At 35.6% G+C, this 15,670-nt stretch overlaps 1 protein-coding gene across 1 annotated transcript in view; it reads right to left on the bottom strand.

Annotated features, from left to right (window-relative positions):
* MBD2 (methyl-CpG binding domain protein 2) overlaps positions 1–15,670 on the bottom strand; it is a 66,014-nt gene that overhangs the window by 17,335 nt on the left and 33,009 nt on the right. Inside the window, exon 3 of the mRNA XM_003926119.4 lies at positions 15,529–15,666. Within this exon, the coding sequence (XP_003926168.4) occupies positions 15,529–15,666 (138 nt within the window). The remainder of the gene's footprint in view (positions 1–15,528; positions 15,667–15,670) is intronic.

Below are 15,670 nucleotides of genomic sequence, written 5' to 3'. Positions count from 1 at the left end.
GGTGGGCACCTGTAATTCCAGCTACTCAGGAGACTAAGGCAGGAGAACTGCTTGAACCCAGCAGGCAGGGGTTGCAGCGAGCCGAGATCATGCCACTGCACTCCAGCCTGGGTGACAGAGTAAGACTCCATCTCAAAAAAAAAAGAGAGACTTGTTAAAAATATATTAAGAATTTCCAGGGTATAGCAGAAGAACACTAAATCAGGCATGGGCCCTTCCTTCTAACTGAGCCACTCTTGTAAGCACAAGATCCTGTGTAACTGCACAGGTCACATGCCCACGAAGCTGACATTGGTGGCAAGTACAGGGCAGCAGTAGAAAGAAGGAAAGAAGAGTAAAGAAAGGAGATCCCTGTGCTGTGCAGCAGTACTTAAGGAAATGCTGGGATGTAATCTCATCCTGAAACTTTCTTAAAAGAAGAACAACAACAGAAAACAGTTCTGGCTGGATCTACACAATACAAAGGAACTTTGCCTTAACTCCTCATTAAAATAATGCAAGGATTTTTCATCCCTGTCATTTCTCATTGGGATGAACAGACTGCCAAGGCTCTCCACAATGGAACAGTGTGGGTAAGGAAGGTTGGAAGACCAGGGAATGAGGAAACCATCATGGGGAGGAAAGGACTGAAGCCTAGAGAAGGATCAGAATTCTGATTTATTTAGTCCAGTGGAGAGCATGGGCAGCTTTTAATTAAGAATGCCTAAAACTATAATTTTCTTGTTATTTTTACTCCATCAAGTTCCATGTTGTGATGATAGTAAAGCCCTTAGAAAAACCTCAAAAGAGCTATGAGCTTGTTTCAAGAATAGAAGGTGGGAGACAATCAGGGAACACAGACTATATTTCTACGCTGCAATGAATCAAAAAAGGAAAAAACAACCCTAACCAGTAGCAACTATCTGGAGCAGAATTTCTCAGTCTCGGCATTCTTGGCATTCGGGGGTAGATGATTATCAACTTGCTTGGTTTATACCCACAAGATGTTAGTAGAACCACCCCAGTTGTTGTGATAACCAAAAACTGTCTCTGGACATTACCAAACGTGCCCAGGTAGGAAGGTGGGGAGTGGGCAGTAAGAGAAAATGGAGAAAGCAGAATCATGTCTAGTTGAGAACCACTGGTCCAGAGAAAGAAAAAAAGGATAGGAATATAGGAGGTTTATAAAGGCAGGCACCCAGATCTCACAGCAGAAACAGAAAGCAGGGCCCCCGCCAGTATGCATCAGCACTGCAAGCTGCTCTCTCAGTTCTCAGCAGTGTCTCTCCCAGCTTCTCATTCATGACCTTAGAAGAACCAATCTAAATGCCTAAGAGGTGGGTGGTTTTTTTTTTTTTATTGTCAGACAACTAGGAGCGGTAGAAAGCCCAGGCATTCTAGTGAGTAAGATAAAGCACAAGTAAGAGAAACTTTTCAGACCTCAGAAAGTTGTTAGTCAACGTATTTGCTGCTAGAAATGTGGTTGTAATTATTTTTAATAATTCAGATATACTTTAGATTAAATGGTCTTTCATGGGTGGGTCTGGGACACTGGCACCATTTATAATATAATTTCTATTGGAAGATGTAGAATTCTAAACATGAAATTTTATATCACAACCTGTAAACTAGAACGTATCTGCATATAGAGATTTTAGAAGAGGCTCTCTTATTTACCACAGGATCGGGGTTCCCACATGTGAGAATCTGTCACTGACTACTGAGAAAGGCACAGCTCCATTTGGAATAACTTTAAGTGTTCAAATGTTAAGTACAGTAGCAAAATAGAACAGACAGATTTATTTGGAACATGTAAATTTCCATAAATTAGCATGTAGCTATCAGTAGGCCTGGCTAATTCTTACATAAAAACCAGAAAAAATTCACCAAACCGAGCCACACAAAAATTTAAAACTTATTTTAGTCCTCATGCATTGTCTTAAAATGCATCTTCCCTTTTGAAATTATAATCTCCATTAGAACAAAAATAAACTCGCCAGAGAAACATGCTGAATTTCAATAATGAAACTAAGGGAAGTTCAGCTAAAACTCCTACATATCCAAACTCCTGAGTTTTTTTTGTTTTGTTTTGTTTTGTTTTGAGACGGAGTTTCACTCTTGTTACCCAGGCTGGAGTGCAATGGCACAATCTCTGCTCACTGCAACCTCCGCCTCCTGGGTTCAGGCAATTCTCCTGCCTCAGCCTCCCGAGTAGCTGGGATTACAGGCACGTGCCACCATGCCCAGCTAATTTTTTGTATTTTTAGTAGAGACAGGGTTTCACCATGTTGACCAGGATGGTCTCGATCTCTTGACCTTGTGATCCACCCGCCTCAGCCTCCCAAAGTGCTGGGTGGGATTACAGGCTTGAGCCACCATGAAACTCCTGGTTTTTAATTGTTTATTTTAGACATCATAAACTGTATATTAACCCCCAAGCCAAGAAGCCTGTAGTGCAACCTCAGAATGACTAGAAAAGCCAGGCGCGAAGCCTGAAGATCTAGAGCCTCTGTGAACTTCATTTCTTCTACTTCAGATCTCCTTTCGTTTTAGAGAAATAAGAATACTGCTGCCCTTCTAAGATTATCCTGCCACCTGTGCTCTTGATCACATCTTCTACCTCCTCCTGACCTTTGCCCCGTCAATCTGCCCAACTTCTCTTCTCATATTTTTCATTTTTCCCTCCCTCTCCTGGGACTTCTTCCTTTGAAGTGACAAAGGCACTCGAACACTGACAACTTAAAACATGTCCTTATTCACACTGCTTCCTCCTCAAACCATCCTCACATTCTATTCATTCTTTTCCTCCTAACCTAGGCTCTGCTCCTCTTATTTATAAATATTAACACCGACCTTGCCCAAGGTCACAGTAACCTCATTACCAAATCCAATGCCTAGCTCAAGCCCACTGTCCTACTTCACTGATACATTAGCCTGCTGTCAGGGCACTGAGGACCTTTCATGATGGTTCTCTGTATGTTTCTGTATTCTTTACTACCATTAAGCAACAAATTAAAATGTCTAACATTAGCAGTCAAAAATTGAGACTATAAGCATTTCTTTTTTCTAATGAAAAAAAATTAAATGCATAAGATACGTGATATACTTTTTAAAGTATATGAGGGAAAAAGTGTTAATGCTTTAGTTACCTTAAAAATCTCACCATTTTAAGAGTTTTATCTGCAATCTACATCTGTCAAGAGAAAGATGCTAGACACAAAATTAGCACTCAGATGTTTGTGGGATGTATTTTTCTGGCTAAGTAGAGGGAGGACAGAGTGATATAAAGTACTGGTTTGGCAGCTAAACGCTTTAATCCTGGCTCAAACACTAAATAGATGTGTTTGGGCAAAGCACTTAATCTCTTTGCATATATTTTCGCTAGCAAACGGGAAATTCTAATAACTGTCAGATCTCTCTCAGGGTATCAAAACAGGAATAAAACATGAGAAAGCTCTTCGAGAATACAAATCTTTTATCAAATTGCTCAGAATTTTTTCTAATGTTAGGAATCCATAAATTCAATGAATATCTTACTTTCATAAGGCATTTAATAAATCTAATCAAATAATAGAGACTGTTGTCACATAATTGTCCATTAAAGCAAAATCCAGAAAGTGTGTATGTTCTAGTCACTCTCAAAAAGCTAAATATACAAGACACTGGGTTGGGGCTACATGGATGAATGGTGTTTCTTGCCAAGAAGAAATTCACTGTCTAGTTTATAAATTGCTTTATTTCAATATTTAAAATAAAGCAGTTTATCTTTGTTTTGTTTTTTGCTGACCATAACTGGACAATTCAGTTATTGTCTAGCCATGGTCAGCAAAAAAAACAAAGATCCCAATGGTGCTGTAAGATTACTTCAAGGAAACCCAATATAGTATCTGAATTGTCTAGTTATGGTCAGCAAAACAACTTAACTTAAATACCATGGCCTGCAAACATCAAAGATCAAGTATGAGCTATCCTCTTATTTTCTAAGAGTGGCCTAAGAAGAGCTGGATAATGACAAGAAAATTATTGCATAAACTGAGGACAAGCTTCCTTCATGTGGCCGTGCAAACTACAATGTAATCTCTTGTTGAAGCAAAAGATAATTTGGGCTAAACAGGATGGATGAATAAAGCAAAGGGCAAGTTTCAGGGTTCATGGAGAGGTACAGTAACCATTTGCTGCAGTTGTCTAAATTTTGCCATGAATACTCTCTAACTTACACACAGTGAGCATATAGTACTTGCCAAGTGCCTAAAAAGGTACAATTATCCTAAGATGACCATGGAATGCGTATCATTCATGGTGCCTAGATTTTTCACGTGCTCCTCCCACAGAAAGAGTTATAATCATTTTCTTATTGATACATAAGTTCATATAGGAACTTAGATGTGCTCCTTTAATACTTTTCACATATTTGTCACATGTCAGTATACTTGGACTTATTTGTTTAGTGTTGGTTTTTCTTATTAGATTACAAGTTTTATAAGGATGGGAACATGTTCGACTTTTTTCTTTATATAGCATCCGTTAATCAGCAATATATGCTGTGGAATGAATGAACTGATGATTTCAAAACCCACTCAACTGCAGGAACTTTGATCTCTAATAGATAAAGATTATCATTAGTTGTTTATAAGAAGATATGCCCTTAAGAAAAGCTTTTTTGAACCTAATTTCAGTAGCGTAACTTAATTTCTACTCTTTTTTTAGGACACTAACAGACACTATTTTCTTTTCTTTACTTTTATTTTTTTATTATTATTATTATTTTGAAACAGGGTATCACTTTGTTGCCCAAGCAAGAGTCAGGCACGCAGTGGGCATGATCATAGCTCGCTGCAATCTAGAACTCCTGAGCTCAAGGAATTCCTCCTGCCTCAGCCACCTGAGTAACTGAGACTACAGGCCCACACCACTGTGCCAGCTAGTTTTTTAAAAATTTTCCTGTAAAGATGGAGTCTCATTTTACTGCCGGGCTGGCCTCAAACTCATGGCCTCAAGCAATCCTCCCATTTCAGTCTCCCCAAGTGCTAGGATTACAGGCATAAGCCACCCCATGCCCAGCCATTCTTCCTTTTTAATACCAATAAACTGACAAATAGAGTACATATGCACTATTTGGAATATGACATTAATCAGGTACTAGAATTAAAATCAGATTACAAATTCTCAACATTACCAGAAGTATACATGTAAATGAAAAACCCAGACCACAGAACAAAATTAGAAATATCAAAAAATAATGGCAAAATATTAACAACAGTATATAAACAGTGATAGAATTAAGACCAAACATATCTATAATACAATAAATGTAATGGTAAACTCACCAATTAAGAAAAAAGACCTTCAGATCATATTTTTAAACAAATAAAAGAAACTCAACTATATGTTTTATGCAAGAGACAGAAAAATAAAGAGACTCAGAAAGCTGGAAATAAAAAGGAAGTGCAAAGAAATAGCAAACAAATACAGGCATTAAAAAAACAAAGATCCCAATAGTACTATAAGATTACTTCAAGGTGACAGTGTCAAGTAAGACGAGGCATAATCCATTATAAAGAAATATGTTCTATAAAAGAAATGTGTTCTTATAAAAAGAAATTTGACAGAATTAGATTTGAATTTCAAGGACGAAAAGCTCATATACAGACTGAGTTCAAAACTTGTTAGGAAAGATCTCCCCAATACTTCATTCCACTTTTCACTTGGATACTACCAGTATCAGAAAAAAAGAATATCACAATAGATGTTTTAAATATTAAAAATATTACTAGAAATATATAAGCAACCCGTATGCCACTAAATTTGAAAATTATAAAATGCATAAATTCCTAGAAAAACACATGATAACTAGAAAGAAAAAATAGAAAATATGAATATTCTTCCATGTACCTATTTTAAAAATTGAAGCCTGAGCAACATAGTGAGACCCTATCCCTACAAAAAGCAGCAAAATTGTAAAAACTAGTCAGGCATGGCAGTGTGCACCTGTAGTCCCAACTACTCTAGAGGCTGAGGTGGGAGGCTCACTTAAGCCCAGGAGGGCATGGATGCAGTGAGCTGTGATCGTACCATTACACTCCAGCCTGAGTGACAGAGTAAGACCCTGTCTCAAAAACAAAGAAAAAAATTAACCCGCCTTGGCCTCCAAAGTGCTTGGATTATAAGCGTGAGCCACCACACCCAGCCTAAGTCTATAATTTAAAATTTTTCCATAAAAAAATTAGGCTGAGATGACTCCCCAATTAATTACTCCAAAAAGAAATTTTTTTTGTTTTTTAAAAGAACTAATTTTACACAAACTTTTCCAGAGAATATAAGAGGAATCACCTCTGAGCTCATTTTACAAAGCCAGAAAAATCTTGATACTAAAGCTTGAGAAGAAAATTACAGGAAAAGAAAAACACATGTCAATTTCAAATATGAACATAAATGCAAAACATCCTAAACCTAATAACAGCAACTCTAAATAGTGATAAAACTCATAATACATTACAGGCCCACTAGGCTTACTCCAAGAATTCTAGATCTGTTTAACATTCAAAAACATCAAGCAGTGAAATGAATCACATAAACCAATCAATATCATACACTGTATTAACAGAATAAATAATAATAATAATTTGATCACTTAACTAGGTAGAGGAAAATAATTTTATATAATTTAATATCCATTCATGAGATATATTCTTAGTGAAATAGAAATAGAAGCAAATTTCCTTAATCTGACAAAGAGTATTTACAAAAAAGCCTACAGCAAATATCATGTTTAATGCAGAAACATTAAAAATGTTCCCCAGTATCATGTATAAGACTAGAATATCTGTTATCATCAATTCTACTCAAGATTGTATTGGAAGTTTTAACCAGTAAAATAAAACAAGGACAACAATAATCAAAGGTTTAAAGATCACTAGGAAAGAAAGAAAACTCTCATTGACAGTTCACATGTTTATTCATATATAAAGTCCAAAAGAATCACAGATGACTTAATAATTTAGAAAGATAACTAAATTCAGAGTCAATATATAAAATTGATTTATTTCTAATAGTAGCAAAAGATAATTAGAATATAAACATTTTATAAATGATACCATTTATAGTGACATAAAATTTCTAAGAATCAATTAAAGATGTATAAGATCATTAGACTGAAAACTATAAAACTTTAATGGAAGAATATACAAGATTTGTGGACTGTAACACTTAATATTACAAAAATATTAACTCTCCCCTGCTGATCCACAGATTTATATCCTAGCAGCATAAGGAAAATATCATTGATGGGCATGTGGCAGAAATTTTAAAATCAGAAAAGGTTAACTATAATTATATTAGAAAACCTAACATACGATTAAAAACAACAAAGAATTACGACAGAGAGGAGTGGTGATGGCAGGGCATGACTTACCCTACCCAGAAAAAATTTCATTCATAATAATGTAAACCCTGACTATTTAACCTATTTACCTAAAATTACAATACATCTAGGTTGGGAGCATGATGGCAGAGAGACAGAACTATGTAGTCACCTGTCCTTGGGGAAAGTAAAGAAATAATGACTAAAATCAACAAAGATACAGCCTAATAAGTATATTAATTAGAAATATGAAGAGAATTATAAAGAGATATGATAAGAATTAAGAATAAATGTTTCTGGCAGAGCCTAGAAGACTTAAACAACTGTAGTAATAAACTACTGTTTTGAGAAGTCATTTTTAAAACCATTATTTCATTTTTTTCATCTGTATTCCTGTTACTTAGAGGAAAAAAAAATTCATAGTTCCTTTTACATGACAGTTGTCATGTTTTTAAAATGAACTAGAAAAATACGTTAAAATTTTGGTAACTATGAATGAACAGCCTATGCATTCCTTAATTTTTTCTTTTCTTTCCTTTTGAGAAAGGGTCTCATTCTGGAGTGCAGTGGCCCAATCTCAGCTCACCACAACCACTGCCTATTAGGTTCAAGCAATTCTCATGCCTCAGCCTCCAAGTTGGGACTACAGGCACGTGCCACCACAAGTGGCTAATTTTTGGCATTTTTAATAGAGATATGTTTTCCTCATGTTAGCCAGGTTGGTTTCTAACTCCTGGCCTCAAGAGATCTGCCTGCCTCAGCCTCCCAAAGTGCTGGGATTACAGGTGTTGAGCCACTGCCTCATTCCTTAATCCAGCCTCATTCCTTAATTTTTAAAAATCCACATATAATGTTTCAATTGCAATTCTTCCCTCCATAAAGACTGACCATGTCTCCAGACTCTCTTGGGCTCCAACCTATCATCTTTTACTAGCTGAACATGCAACAATGACTTTAAGAGCCTAAATTTTCTAATATTCAAATTCATATTTTATTATTGTTTAAAAGCACTGAGCTACCCATTAGTATGTCCATATTTCTGTCAGTGACATCATTCTCCCAGTCACTTTATTCTAAGATTCTTCATATAGGCAGAGCTGATAAGTCAATAAAATTTTGTCAATTCTTTTATGACCAGCATAAAACACACCCTTATCATTTATGCCCTAACTTCCTGTAAGAGTTTCTTTAATAATCTCCTAACCTTGTCAGTCCTCATACTACATACCACTGACAGACTAAACTTCTGTCTAGAATGTTCCTCCATACTTCTCTGCTTTTGAAGACGACATGCTCTGTCACCCTTCCGGTGTTTTTTCATTGTACTTATCACAACATGATACATTATATATACATGTATTTGTCTGACTCACTTCCTATCATCCCACTAGATGGAAAGTTCCATTAGAGGAGGGACTTTGTCTTGTTCACTCCAGTATCCCACTGTTTAGAAAAGTACACGGTGAAGGCTCAAAAAATAATTTTAATGAATGAATAATTTAATTCACTAATTCAACAAGTATACATAGTAAGCACTATAATGGAGAAATGTGAAAAAGCAATGAATAGCCCAATACAGTTGTGATCAGAAAAGAAGAAAGATGAAACACTAAGGATGGTCTCTAAATCCAAACTTAGCAAATCAGAAGTTTTCTGAACAGAAGAAGCGACATCTAAGTTCTTGATGTAACTTGAGACATGAGTAAGAAATAGGCAACTGAAGGCAGGAAAGGAAACAGCATGAAATTCAATTTGGGTATGCAAGGGTCAGGGGTAGAGGATGAAAAGCATATTCAAAAACCTGAAAAGTGTTCCATATGTAGAATAAGAGAACAAAGTGAGGCCAGAGAGGTAAGCAAAAGCCATATCATGAAGGGCTATGTCAGTCATGTTAAAGTGTTCTGAATTTACCCTAAAAGCTACCAGAAAGCACTGAAGAGTTTTCAGCAGTATAATGCTATTAACATTACTAGACCATCATCCCAGCGGAACACCTGGCTACAATATGAAGAGTGAAGTTAGGGAATAAGATAAGAAGCACTTGTGCCCAGGAGTTCAAGACCAGCCTGAGCAACATAGTGAAATTCCATATAAAAAACACAAAATTAGCCAGGCATGGTGGTATGTGCCTGTAGTCCCAGCTACTCAGGAGGCTGAGGTAGGAGCATCACTTGAGCCCAGGAGGTTGAGGCTTCAGTGAGCTGTGATTGTGCTACTGCATTCTAGCCTGGGTGACTAAGCAAGATGCTGTCTCCAAAAAAAAAAGAAAAAAAAAAAAAGACAAGAAGCAGAGAGAGAGATGAGATGAAATAAATGATAGTTACCTGGTATCAGAATGGAGTAAGTGAACATTCAGGAGGTAGGATCAATAGGACTTGCTGGCTAACTAGATGCTTGAGATGAAAGATATGAAGACTCAAGGATGATGCTTGCATTTCCAGCTTAGGCAGCCAAGTGGACAGTGGTCTTTTCACTGAGAAAAAGCACATCTAATAAAAGGCAGATTTGATCAGATGATAAAGGAGTTTAGAGAGATAAAGAGATAAATTACAGGTGCTGGTGAGACTTCCAAGTGAACATGTTAGTAGGTGAATTGACACAAATGACTGAAGGTCAGGATGAAGACATAAATTTGGGAATCATTAACATATGGATGATAACTGAAGCCATGGGAATGAACAAAATCACCCGGGAGGGTTTACATACAAAAAAGAATGCATAGTATTCACTGGGAAACCTTGACATTTTAAAAGACAGAGACAGAAGAACCTAAGAAGGAGACTGAGAAAATAGAAAAGTATAGAGGAAAACCAAGAAGGTATAGAGCCAAAGAATGAAAGCTAATGTTTCAGAAAGAGGGGTAGTCACATTGTTTATTGTTAAAGTAGGGCAAGAAATTTATAGACCGAAACTTGTCCCTTCAGTTTAACAAGGAACATCAGCAATCCTGATAAGAGCAGTTTCAGCGAGAACAAAAACTATTATTTCAGAGATATAAACATTGAGTCAGAGGTAAAGCAGATCGCAAATGCACGCAATGCCAAGAAGTTTGACTTTAACAAGAAAAGAAAGAGAACAAATGCTAAAAGGGGAGGAGTAAGGTGTATAATTTTTTTTAAGATGGGTGGATTTGAATATATTTAAATGTTTTGAGGAAGAAGCCAGTTTAGAGACAGGCTGGAGATAAATGGTAACTCACATACTCCATTGGATGAGGCCTCTGAGAAGGAAGGAGGTACTCTGCAGAGTACAGATGTTGGAGTAGCTTTTGGCCACCAGGAGATACCTTTAAGTTCAGTTCAGATGGATAACATAAAAGCTACTCCCTAGTTAAAAATGATCTAAATGTTTCTCATTTTCAAATTTTAACACAAATGCCTCAGTCTATTTAATTTTACACATATTGAAATATAAATTTATAATAAAATACCCTTTTAAACTACTGAATTACCTGCCCCCAGAAAACAAGTACTAATAATACTCAAAGCTATAGAAAAGTGGTCCTCAACCCCCAGACCACAGACAGGTACCGATCCATAGCGTGTTAGGAGCTGGGCAGCACAGCAGAAGGTAAAGCATTACCGCCTCAGCTCCACCTCCTGTCTGATCAGTGGCAGCATTAGATTCTCACAGGAGTACGAACCCCATTGTGATCTGCACATGTGAGGGATCTAGTTTGCACACTCCTCATAAAAATCTAATACCTGATGATCTGAGGTGGAATGGTTTCATCCCAAAACCATCCCCTTCCCCCTCATCTGGTCCATGGAAGCATTGTCTTCCATGAAATCAGTACCTGGTGCCAAAAATGTTGGGGACTGCTGCTATAGAAGGTAAGCTGAAACTGGAATGGACTTAACTTCTTGATAGTCTTTTAATTTGGTATAACCCTTTGGAAACCAATTTCCTAGTATGTATCAAAAATGTAAATGTTCACACTAATTATAATTCTGGGAATCTAGCCCAAGAAAACATAAAATATTGTTACAAAATATTTTTTACATTTTAAAAATATGTCCAGCATATATCTCATGCCTCTTCTAAAGATTTCTTCAAGCCTCCTAGCAACAGTAACCTCACTTTTCTTGACCACCTATAGCACCTGCCTGTATTAGTCTACTATTCACTTGGCACTTTGTATACGGCATCTTCCCAACATTACCCAGAGTAATATTTTTAAGTGTTATAGGACACATCCTCTATTTTCTCTGTCCAGGCAGCCAATTTTTCGGACCAGAGCAAAGGAATACAATATCCTCCATGAGACTCTGTGCTTTAGCCTATCTATCTGTCATTCATTAAGAACATTATAATGAGAATGTACTAGAAATAACTGTTAAGAGATTAGAAACAAGTAAATGTTGCTAGAATGCCTGAAATAGTAACCCTCTGGGTTTTAGCAACTGAAAGCTAAACTATTTTATGCATTTTTCATACACAATATCTTTAAAATGCACATTTTAAAAATTTGTCTTTCATCAGGAAAGTTTCTTCTAATACATTTAATTCCTTCTAAAAGAAAAGGCTGGCTTCTGGAAGTGGGTAAAGAAAAGTTTCATATTCTTGAAATGAGAATTGGCAAAATGAAATAAAAGGAAAAAAATCTACGATCAAGTGGAAGATTCAAATCTGCTTCTTCACTATTAAACAGTTACTCCTACAAAAAAAGTGAATATTCTGTAAGAAACGTAATTAATATTCAAAGACTGTCAAAAACACCAAAAGCCTATTAGCCCTCTATAATCTAATAATTAAAAGTAAGAAGTAATAGTTCAAAGATGAAACTTCTTTGGTTTGAGGCTAAGAGAGAAAAAGAAGCAATCAAGAGACTAGATAGTATCAAAGATGACAGCAGCAAAAAAGTAAGAAACAGAAATGATAGTTCTCCATATTATGCAGTGGGTAAACTAGAAAAGGCATTGTTACCAGCAAAAATTACAACTCAATTAGACTGAAAGGATCTTGAGATGTGTTTTATGCATCTAGCTGAATAAAGATATCTCAATGATTACTGTTTGGGATAATAGTCTGATAATTGGTAGAGTTCCCTCCTCCCTACTACAGAGGTCTTTTTAATCTAAAAAAAAGACAAGCAATCATCAAATACTCTGATGCTATATAGAAAATGGCTGCCTACTACCCTATTATAACTAGGTTTTACAAATTCCACTGCTACCTTATAATTTTAATTATAAGTAGAACTCACTGCTGAATTCTGTTTAATACTTTTCTTTACATACCCTAATTTGCACTTTTAAAGCTAAGGCATTTTCAAGGAGTCAATACATTAAAAATTCATAATTTATATATTTTATAGAATTCAAATTAGGCTCAAATTAGGCTGCCATATAAATGACCTGGGCATAGGATGTTGGTTATAAAAGACAGAATTATTATTTTCAATGATTGCTTCTTATGTAAATTAAACATTTCAGATCTTTTCACGGCAAAGCCTAGTTAAGATTCAGAAACCTCATCCTAGTTATAGGCCTCAAAATTCAACACTTTAAAAGGAATTACAATACCACTATCTTGAGCATCTTATTAAAAGAATTTGATATAGTTAAAGAATAAAAACATTTCTATCTATCAAACCTCAAAAACAGAAACCTCATTGCCTAATTCATTTACTCTATGATAAAAATAACTTCTCCAAATGGAATCTTTGGCAATTTTTATTACCAACTGAGTCAATGAATCCAAGTAATGGATAGCAAAACTGGAAGAATCACTTTTGCCTATGTATATGTTGCCAACTATCTCCTCAATAACAATAGCTGATTAACAGTCATCTGCCACATGTATATCAAAATAGAATTAAAACCAACATCTTCCCTTTACTAACTAACTGAGTCTAAACTGGAATACTTGGGATAACAGATCATGATTTTTAAGACATTAACACGAAAATTGTCTTTGTATTATTTTCCTATATTCTATCCAATGTACAGTCCTATTTGTGAGACAGCGGTCAAATATTACCTCAATTCTTACACTGAAGATAAAGAAAGAGAAAAGACAACTAATGTCTTAGCATAACCAAAAGCATCCAACAAAAATTGTCAGGTACCATAAGGATAAAGTAAAAAACAGCCAAAGCTTTTGGAGAAGTGGCCCGATAAATAATTTTAACACTTCCTGTCTATGCAAGCTAAGAGGAAGATTAAATCCTGAAAAGATCTGGGTTGAAATGACAGAGGAGATGGAACTTTAGCATTTTGGACACATACCTTTCATTTGAGAATAATCTCATACACCATAATAAAAGACAGAAAATTTAAAACTATTCAACATACCAAAGAACAAGGAGCAACTAGTCTGGTTATTTCAAATTTAAACTTCTAAGTTACCAATATCTTTATAGCCAGATAAACACCCAGTAAATAAATACTAGAGTTTTTTTAAACTGTGAATGAATTTAGGAACAGAAAATAATTAAATTACTGTTAAAATGGCCAGAATTTGCTAATTGATTGATGTTTAAATAAAACATTTGGGTTTATAGACTATATTGAGAATGATTTGGCAAAGAAAAGATAAGGATACGATCTATTAAATACTATCTGATCTCAGTAAGGCAACTCAAATTTCCAATGTGGAACAATATTTTTAATTAAAGATTACATTCCACCTTCATCTTTCAGAATTTTTGGAGCAAATCTGTTTTACCCAATTACATACTTTCAAATTTTTCAATTAATAAATACCTTTGCAGGGAAATGATTTTTAAATCACCAAAAAGTCAAAGGACAAGATGTTCAAGACTTTAGATAGTATCTGAGAAAGAATACAACCAGGGAATGGCTTTATCAAGGTGGCCAAAGTTCAGAATGGCAGAATTCCTTCCCTGTTGTAATGAATATACTGCAACTTCCGGTGGTTTGGTGACTATCACTGGGTGTGGGAGTAAAACAGAAGGGAAAAGCCTCACACAGAAAGCTGAATGGCCCAAAGAAAACCTAAGTGGTGACAAGAGCCTAAAGGCACATGCAGGTACGCATCTTTTATGTTGGATGTGATACACTTACATGGCCCCTGTTGAATCTCTTGGGGACCAACAGTAAAGCAAGTTTAGAACTTCAAATCTTGAGACATCTATAGCAAGATGCTGATCCAATGTGGCTCCAAATATCTTCTGTTTTCCTGGCTCACCTGAAGAGGAAAAAACACTACAGAGGATGTGGGAACTGAATTTCTTTATGTAGTTTCTTCTAGAGCAACTGTCTGAAAGTTTTGGCCCAATCCTTTATGAAGTCTGGAGATGAGACACTTGGAGGACTAGTGAAAAACAAAATTCAAATGAAAAGGTGGAGTGAGACATCTAAAAGGGGAATACGAGAGCAAAAGATAATCGTCGTAGGTAAATCAGTGTTTCTAATCCTTAGGTGGACTCAGGTGGGAGGAGGCAGAGAAAGGAGAGGAAAAAAATGCACAGATGTTTCTCCCTCCACTCCCTCACCCCAATTGCTACTAAAAATTCATGAACTACCTAGGCTTCATGACCACAATTAGGGAGTGAATAAGCAAGATTACTTGGAAGGTTTAAGCATTTTGTCCAGTCTCCCTCCCCGGGCTATATGGCATTATTAGGCAGCAGGGAGGCCTTTCATGTAATGCTTTTTTTTTTTTTTCTAAGAAAAGATTCTGGTGGAATACAGCTTGAAGCAATAAAGAAAGAGAAAAATTAATTGAATTTGTACAAAAATGGAAGTCACAGGACAATATACCATATTGACAAAGTTTATCTGTTTTTCAAAAGGGGTGGGACAGATTTCACGAAATAAGAAATCAGAATAAAAAGTTGTTTTAGCTTCCAAATAATAGAAAATATTTTTAAACTAAACAACACAAACTACATGCTTTATTCTTCTATGAAATATTATCCTTGGAAAGATAATCTTTAAAAAACTAAGATTGACAGAACCAAGTCTGACGTATATGACCACACGAAAAGCCTAAAAATTTAGTCCGTAATATTAATTAAATTCATTCTTAATTAACTTATATTTTTTCTTAAAACATTTAACCTAAATTTTGCATACTCCAGCATTCATGTAATAGCCAAGGACATAAAACAATTTTCTTTTCAAATATGCTCCATTTTAACCAGAATTTATTTAAATTATGTCGGGTAAAAATACTGGTATTTTTCTGAAAAAATAAGATTGGAGAACGAATTAGATCCTTACCTGACGTGGCTGTTCATTCATTCGTTGTGGGTCTGATTTCACTTTATTACTAGGATGATTTGTGACTTTGGTTACTGGTTGTTTGAAAATTGATGCTGTTTGTCTAATTGGCAATGTTGTATTCAAGTCTGGTTTACCCTGT

Source organism: Saimiri boliviensis, chromosome 13, assembly GCF_048565385.1.
Source record: "Saimiri boliviensis isolate mSaiBol1 chromosome 13, mSaiBol1.pri, whole genome shotgun sequence".
Lineage (NCBI taxonomy): Eukaryota > Metazoa > Chordata > Mammalia > Primates > Cebidae > Saimiri > Saimiri boliviensis.
Note: the sequence above shows the minus strand (reverse complement) of the source record. Positions and strands in the feature narration are given on the sequence as shown.